Raw genomic sequence first — 9,006 nt, 5'->3', positions numbered from 1 at the left:
TTTATCGACTCCGAACTATCTCGCATGTCTAGTGACAGTAGCAGGTGAGCAGTGGCTAAACTGAAAGGTCCCAAACTGTATCAGACTCATAAAAAAATCGTTCAGCTGTAGCGCCTTTTCGGTGCCTAGCTGCCATGCCACCCGAAAAAAGCACGAGGGTTTGGATAATGCCAGGTTGCCCAAGCCTAGACAGGGGAAGTCAAGAGTCAGAGATCGGGTTCGAACCATGGACATTTCGGTCAGTAAATTCGCGCTCTAACCACTTGAGCTCTCTTGTCCCCAGTGGCATGGTCAGAACTGTCCTTGCTCCTGAGCCATGCCAAGAATGATGTTGAGGTGGTTAGTTAAAAAGCCTGGATTGACGATTTTAAGACTGGGTTTACAGGTTTACAGCAGAGAGTGTTGGTGATTAGCGAAGGCCCAAGAGATGAAGAAAGATTTTGCAATGGGTAACGATTGCACTTGTTCCCGCCAATCCGACCAACTGTTTGGGAGAACAGTGGGTTTAAGTGAAACAGTCTCCAAACATGATGAAATCCTAGTCCATTCAAAGAAATATCGTCTTCAGGAATGTGCTGGAGACTTTGAAGAACAGTTCAGCTGACTCTCTTTAACTCAACCTTTAGAATGACCAAATGAACCCGACTGGAACGTCGACAACAGTTCGCCATCGACAGCGAAAGTTCATCATCATCATTGTCAGCTGTAATAACCGCGTACTCGTCGTACAGTGGTTTTAGCTGCCGCAGTTTTGTTCACCGATGATTTGGGGGGAGGGGGAGGTAGCTGCGCACTGCAGGCGGGAGCTGATAAATTGGTGCATAAATCCAGCACTGTCAGTGGGCTGTCAAGTGGGGGGAGTTGGAAAAGGAGCTATGCATTGAAGGCAATAGCTTGGATGCACGACCGCCATTGAGGGCGCGACTGGGCCATATCTGACAATGTCTCTAGCCATTGGTGGGGCCCATCTCGGGGTCCCCATCCAGGGAGACGGCAGTGACCAGTACAGCTGAGTTTGCCGGTAGTGGCTCTCGGCGGGTAATTTTATCGCTTGAGTGCAACAAAGCACCTGGTCCAGACGGACGCATCTTGTAGTCCTCCGAAGTTGACCAGGCGATTATACGTGAGTATAAATGGAATAAGGAAAAAACACTAAATAAGTAATGCATCTTGAAGGTGAGAGAGAGAAAACAGGAACAATGTGCGAGAACCACGCGGGTTTCAGCCTGGTGGCTATAACTTCCAAGGTATTCTCTGGTATTATCCTACGAAGACTGATCCATCAGCAGGAGGGCCGGATGCACGAGAATTGTCCTTGGTTTCACCTTGGCCGGGATGTACCGAGTATATCATCATTTCGCGACAAGTTTTGGAATCGCGTCGCTCCTTCTATCAACAATATTCGTATTTCTTGATTTCAGATCCGCCTTTGACTCCGTTGATAGTTAGAAATTGCGGCAGTGTCTGGCGATGAAGCATGACCCTTCTGAATGCGTTTCTTGCAAAGGCCTTATACGTCTCCTTTCGTGGGCGTGTATATGTCAAATCCTCCCCTGGTTTCAAGCAGGATTAGTCTCTGTCGTCCTGTCTCCTTAGTTTCGTAGTTTCGCGCTGATTGAGTCTTCAGGATCCTCATTCAATACCTCAGGGATCTAAATACTACCAGCGTGTTCGCTCACGAACATTGAGTACACCGACGATACTGTTTTGCTTCCATCAGACCCTTAGAAATATAAACTATTCTAAATAACCCACATAATTCTGCTTCGCGGTTTTGCATGCACTTTGTACCGGTGGACTGTAAAGCGTTACTACACAACTGGATTGGATCAAACCTAAACGTCATGCTTGCGGGTGAACCGATCAATGTGAAGGATAATTTCGTTTGCCTGGGCAGCTACATAAGTCTCGGCGGACTGGCGAAAGACGAAATCATTTCCCGAATTGAGGAGACAAGAGTAGCGCTTGCTAAACTTCTACACTTGTGGCGCCGTGATATCACTGACTATTTCTAGTAGAGTATACAATGCCGCAGTCCGATCTGTCCTACTTAATGGACAAGAAGCTTGGTCGCTGCGAGACGAAGACCTCTGAAGGTATGACCGTTGGTGTTGTCGTAGCACCTCACAGGTCTGGTGGGAACATCACATCGGCAGTGGTGAGGTACGTCGGAAAGTTCTCGGGAAAATGCATTCTTCGTAGATGGATCAACTGGTCACGCCATGTAACTTGCATGCCACAGGACCTTTTGCCTCGTAGAGCCCTCTTCGCCCAGCCTTGGATCGGATGCAGACAACCTAGGAGCGATCAGTCAATGAACTGGCAACGAAACATAAGAGCCACTAACAGCCAACTCAGCCACGTTACTAAGTGCTGTCTTCCCAGACAGGGACCGCTGCATAGGACAAAGTAACCGTTAGTGACAATGACAGATATGGTTGTATCATGTAGCCAATGGGGTACTGCATTAAATCTATCGACTTTACTGCGTAGCTCCGGATCCCTGTCATAACTGACAAAGAAGAACGACCAAACGCCAATGAGCTGATTGGGCCATCTGATTCCCACTGTGTGCTATCATTAACACTGACTGCTGCGAACAAGCATTCCTCTAGCTGGAGCACAATGAACTTTAACAAGTAATTTACGGTGCTTCTTTGAGGTAGTTAGTTGTTGAGCATCCCAGCATCAAGATTCTACTAGAGCAAGCAATTCATTTCTCATAAGTAGCATGTGATTGATTACAGAGTGAGACTACGACTGGGTATAACCCTCAAAAGCCTAAAAAATATCTTTTTCACTTTCTTCTAGCTTAGTGAACAGTGAGCTGACGCGATCACTGACACCGGTGCTTATTTCGTCTAAATATGAACACACGCGCCTCAAAACTAAGGGGCAACGTTATCGCTACGCAAGGATGATGCTTTCTCTGTTGCGACCGAGTGCCCGGTTCAGAGAGAAGAGCAGAAAAATAAAATATGGTTTTGAACGACACGTGATAAGCATTCGACAGCCAGGAACCGACACTGATGGATATACTGAGGCTGTGCAAGGCTATCGTGGAAGACGATTTCGACTGCCTTCAAGCAGATGTGGGTAGGTGCCCCGCGACAACGGTATCCTACTTTTAAACTCATAAGTGGTGATTATCCTACCAGATGGGGTTATCCTGGTAAGATCATTCCGGTACTTCAAACTAAGCAGATAAATCGAAAGTGTCATTTGGACATTCTGACTTATGAACTGTCCTTACAACTGAGAGAGATGTACTGGAAATCATCAAACGTTCACCCTACCTAACTGGCCACCCTGAGTGTGATGGAAATGTGTCTGGTGAAAACAGTGCACGAATAGCATCGGTCACAAAGACTGTCCCTATCGGGCTACAGTATCCAGTGCATTTGTGGCTGCGAGATGCTATCCCTGTGGTGCAAATCATGAGGCGGCTTGAGGTTTCGACCCCTCGAATCTGAAGACGGTGAATGGGGTAGACTGATGTTGACCAAATCAGCTTTAACTGAGGCCTCGGTCCGCGGTAAGGTTGTTCACTTTCGTCTGAGGTTTGCAACCGCCTGATGGACTACTTACTGAAATGTGTACCCAAAACTAATTGCTTAAGGTAAAATTAACACTCGCATGAGTTTCAAATTTATTCTTGCTTATATACGGAGGTTAAATGTTATAGGCAATATCATCGGAGTATGGTGATAACGACAACTATTAATCCCGAACAATGATGAAAAACGCAGCCCATCCCTGATAACATATTTCACTGAGTGGATTTAGACTCATCGCCGTGAACAGCTCAACTTCCATACGACCAACATCGTGAAGGATGAAAAGCAGGAAGCAAAAACTTGTCGTGAAAAGAATCTAGAACAGAGGGTTAGCATGAAGATAACAAAAACTCCCAACGGCAATCGAATAAATGCACCTGGGCGTCATGTTGGAGTGAGACGCCAGCAACGGGTTTGACCCATCATGCTTTTCGAGCCTAATCTGACGCAAATCAAGGATACAACGACTCTAGCTTAATCCGGCTAGATTGTGACAGCATCCTTTTGTGTTATTTTCCGGGGATTTCTAGCCCTGTGCGTGGAGAGTAATCCAGACATAAATCAGGAGGCAGTGACGCAGGTGTTCAATTTGACAGCAGCCGTCTTTGGCATGTCCTTCACGGTTCCTTCCATATCCTTTCAACAATTTGAGTCTGACGTGGTAAGTACAGCCCCCTGATAACCAGTATTCGAGCACATGCGATACGCCTCCCACATATTCACTTTATATCGGCCACTTCTTGGGCGAGAGTGAATTTACCTTTCAGGTGTGGCATCGAGTCGCAAGTTTTGCATATCGCTGTAGCGACCATGAGCCATTACCTAGTACTCGCTCACAGACCACGTAACTAAGAATATACTGTCGCCAGCCAGCACCTGTGTTACAAAGTCATCGGTAAACAATAGCCTTCAGGCAGTTGTGGTTTTGGACTACATATCATCATCATCATCAACGACAGCATGACATCAGTGCTCAACACCAATGCTTCACTGCCGTACAGCCATGACTTATTTGAAAGCCTTATTGTAAAGAAAAGAATAAAGGTGGATGGGGGACCCGAAAAGGCCCGCGCATCACGTTCCAAGGTCATGGTGCAGTCATGGCTTATGCAACCACTAAAGCTCCCCACCCTGAAGTCTCAGATGGACAAAGAAGATACAATGGAAATCCTAAAGACTCTGCAACTTCGAGAATGCAAACACAAGCCAAAACAAGGGATCACAGCTGAATCGCCAGTGACAGTACGATAAGTGGACACATGGTCCTTAAATGACAACACAACAGTGGCATCCGCACAATCCACGTCCACGAGTTTCACACCGATCGCAAATTTGATAACTAGACTTATATTCCCCCCAAAACGCACTCCATAATGGTGACAGCGACAAAAGTGAAGGCGAGACCCTAATGAACCTAGCTATTTGTGATGGAGCGTTGCATTAACTCGCTGTATACCGTAAAGCGAGTAGAACTGTAGCAAAGAACGGTACAGAAAATGTTTACAAAACCTATGGTTGAGTTAACACTCAAGTCCGCTAAATTACCGTCGCTCCGCCAACAAAAAAACCGTACTTCTCAAGGTTCACTAATTTAAAAACACGCGCATCACGTTCCAAGGTCATGGTGCAGTCATGGCTTATGCAACCACTAAAGCTCCCCACCCTGAAGTTTCAGATGGACAGAGAAGATACAATGGAAATCCTAAAGACTCTGCAACTTCGAGAATGCAAAACACAAGCCAAAACAGCTAGGCACCGGTGCTACGCTACAGCTGAACGATTAATTCAAATGTATTAACATACCCCAAAATGTGGGTAGAAGATGCGCGCGATGTCGAGTCCAGGAGCATGAACTGTGATTGGTTCGGCCTCAAGACAGCAAAGTATCAGTGTTGAACTATTCACAAGCCAAGATGCCATCTATCTTAGTCACCCTTTGTATTCGTGATATTTTGAGCACACTTTCGCTGTCACTTATGGCTTTCTTAAAGAAATCTCTGATCATGGCTTCTCCACCTCTGCGGCGGCGTATTTGGGACTTCGTTCATACCTCACTGCTACTAATCGTCCTTTGTTGGTAGCCATTCGGAACTTCCATGAACCCGACCCATCCTGCCCCAAACTGGTTAGGCTGAATTGAAATAAAAGCAACACACCACAAAAAATACGGATATTTGGGGCCAGAGGATTTTCGCTCAGAGTAACTTGAGCAAAATCGCTGTGATCTCAATCACGATGCATGCCTGCTAATTCGACCGGAACCGAACGAGATCGGTAGCGATCACTGTGTTGAATCTACACAGGAAAAGTACTAATAAGTTGAACTTGCAACTAACTGCATGCAACGCGACACTCATTCCGGGCCCTCTTCGATGGCAAAAGCGTTAACAGCAAGCGTGGCAATTTCACGGGCTGGTAAACCAGCACACGTTGGGTTGATAACGAATATGAACTGCATGAACTGCATGAAGGTTGTAGAAGTGGTGTGGTGCAACGGTTGGTTAGATGCACATGCAACGCTTACGAGTCAATAGTACATTTGCCATCTGTTCAAAAACCCTGGAGTCTTGAATGGATTCACACTAAGTGCTCTGGCTCGATGTGATGCCTTTCTGTCTGTTCATATCGCTCCCACTGTTCTACCATCCGGTTCAATATTATCCCAAAGTGACCGGTAAGCTACCCGACTAATGAGTCCTTCAGCCCAAACGTCAGAGGACATTTCACATGCCCGATAGAAACTGAAGGAACGGCGTGGGAGAAGCGACACCCATGTGTTTACTAAACTAAAGACCAGAATCCTTCTCGAATGTGAGCATTAGGTCCGATCCAGCTCGGTTGGATGCGGGAAAAATTAGGTTCTGCCACAAGAAATCACAGCAGTCGGATTGCGATTAGTGGTAGGTCTTCAGTGCTTAGGTTAGTGAGCTTTCTAAACATCCGTGGAAGGTATAAGTAAATGAAAATGGGGAAATTTTACAATCCACCAGGTTATCAAAAAACGTCCTCGAAGAAACAAGACAAAAATCTTGCGTAGACCTTACCGTGACTTTCTATTTCACAGGCAACAAGGCCCGGTGATGGTGTTATTCGTCGTCCGATGTCCAGTTGACTGGCTAAAGAATGATGTCCTGTATGTCGCAACGCATTGATTAACAATGCAAACCCAGTGGTGGAAACTGGATTTGATGGATGAAGGGCACCACATGTTAAGTGATCGCCAATCAAGGGTACCCCTAACGATACAAGTAACATGCCCTTTCTATCCGTAGGTCTGGCTAGCAAGATCTGCTGACTAGTTTCTTCAGAAATAGCCCCATGTCTAACCAAATAGTCTAACAGGGAAGTGTCCACGTCAATGCCGTCAAATTGGTCGAATGAGTTTGAATCGGTGTAGAGACGTGATATCCGCTTCGCCTTTCTCAAAAAGTAGTCGGTGTCATGCTTGGGGTCGCGAGATATGGGGCTAGGGATGACAGTCGCAGCTTCCGTGACAGAACACGAAGATGGTTCGTAATGCGGTGTACTGACAAATATGGGTCGTTCGGAGGCAGGCGGTTGGTATTCGTTGTTTCGTCGAGCAAGATTTGTTGGCTTTTTTAACGTTTCATAAGCTGGGGCTTCGTGAGAGAATCCATTTGACACACCTAAAGTGTTTGTTTCACTGAGAACGACGTCAGGGATGTAAAATTGAGACTCCTGGTGTTTCTGTGGTATCAGCGGTAATTCCAGCATAATCAAGCAGGTTGTGAATATGAAAAGGCTATATGTTGATCTGAACAGCGTATATATGTGTTTCAACACAACCGTTTTGTCTCGAAAATACCAGGAAGTCGACCATTGAGAGAAACACAACCCTCGCGAGAACAAGCGCTCCCAGCTGACCAAATTCGAAACTGCGCTTCTGGTTAACGGACCGCCACTGATCCGTTCAAACAACATGCTGGCCACCACTATTTATTTCGTTCCATTCGAAGGTGTGAGGAAAATACAGTCACCCCGCTACTCATCGTACATGGAAAAGATGCAGCTTTCACTCACTGGGGTTGAAACCATGATCGAAATCGCAACCAGGGCTTCCACTTTTAAATGGCGTTCAGTATTCACACAAGGGAATTGAATTTTCGAAAGCCTTCCCTGAAGGAAGGCAATCAAGCAATTGAGTTCAGAGTACCAGTCTAAACGTTTTAGACCCCTTATATCGAAGTCCCTGAAGGAAGGCAATCAAGCAATTGAGTTCAGAGTACCAGTCTAAACGTTTTAGACCCCTTTAGGCATATCGAAGTCTATGCTATGCTGGAAAACTATTCCACCAGACTATTCCGCCAGAGCTACTACCGCTCCAATGGACAATGAAATTTGCTGTGCTGCAAAAATATTAATGTAGATTGAAATGGATTTTGGTTAGAGCACATACACAACTAAATTCAAAATTTAAGCAGGAAAAGTTCCGCTCCATCCGTAAAGGTCTTGCAGCAAATAACATTGTGCCGCTAATGTTCACAGATACAGGATCGAAGGTTTCTCCCAAGTTTCCCTGGTCCGCTTTGTTCTTGCCGTTCAGCGGCTGCCGTTCACCTGAAAGGCACAAGCGAGGAATAAAGTAGCACTGCTTTTTGAGTTCTCAGCGTGGGATCGGCGCAATGATTTGTATAAGAAAAATATCTAATGATGCTCTGAACTGGAGATTAGAGGCATTTTGGCCAACAATTGGAGGATGGTTATTCCACGCAGCAAATGCTCTAAACAGAAAAAACAATATGGCTGCACGCTCTGAGCTTGAAAATCTTCCCACCATGTCCAAGTCGTGTGTTAGCTGCATCAACGATAAAAGGTATGTTGACCAAACCTTGTTCAAACATGGCATTAGTAGGAATTTGGTCCCCCTCGGAGTCCTCGATACTCCAGAGGAAAGCTGTCAAGTACCACGAGATGCGTTTCGTAGTCCACGAATTTGAGGCCGGCAACCACTTTCACAGCGTCTCTCTGGACACGCCCAACGAGGGTTGACCTCTTCTTGTGTCATTAGTAGACAACTTGGTTGGCATATTCAAGGAGCGGTCTGACGTAGGCACCATAGAGTATTTGGAGGTCACAGGAGTAAGACGAAAGAGGGAACGCCGAATAACTTGTAGAACGGCGCATGCCTTCTGAGCCGATTTCTCGCAGTGAGAAGGACACGTTTGATGTGAGTCAGATGCCAAAACTCTTTTCTGCATCCATTCTCGTGGTGGTTTCTGGTCTATTCTCACCATGCACGACAAAGACATTCGCTGTGTCCCCTCCAAATGATATATGGGCGTACTTTCCGTCATCCAGAGGAAGGTGCCAGTCCAATGATCACTGCTTCGCAGCTTCTACATCCACTTGGAGAACACTGGGATTCGAACTCCAGGATTTCAAGTCGTCCGTTAAAAGTGGCCATGGACGAGGGAGTACGTCCAGAAGT

General features: G+C 46.1%; 1 protein-coding gene across 1 annotated transcript; it reads right to left on the bottom strand.

The window, feature by feature from the left end:
- Positions 1 to 291: 291 nt before the first annotated feature.
- On the bottom strand, positions 292 to 8,419 carry T265_11960 (hypothetical protein; the record flags this gene model as incomplete). The annotated part of the gene is made up of 5 exons (XM_009178809.1): positions 292 to 353; positions 714 to 873; positions 6,597 to 7,265; positions 7,975 to 8,135; positions 8,353 to 8,419. 5 exons carry the CDS (start codon positions 8,417 to 8,419, stop codon positions 292 to 294), a joined length of 1,119 nt encoding a protein of 372 aa, XP_009177073.1.
- Positions 8,420 to 9,006: the final 587 nt, after the last annotated feature.

The sequence above is a fragment of the Opisthorchis viverrini genome (assembly GCF_000715545.1).
Source record: "Opisthorchis viverrini unplaced genomic scaffold opera_v5_670, whole genome shotgun sequence".
NCBI lineage: Eukaryota > Metazoa > Platyhelminthes > Trematoda > Opisthorchiida > Opisthorchiidae > Opisthorchis > Opisthorchis viverrini.
This window is presented reverse-complemented; position numbering and strand designations above follow the sequence as displayed.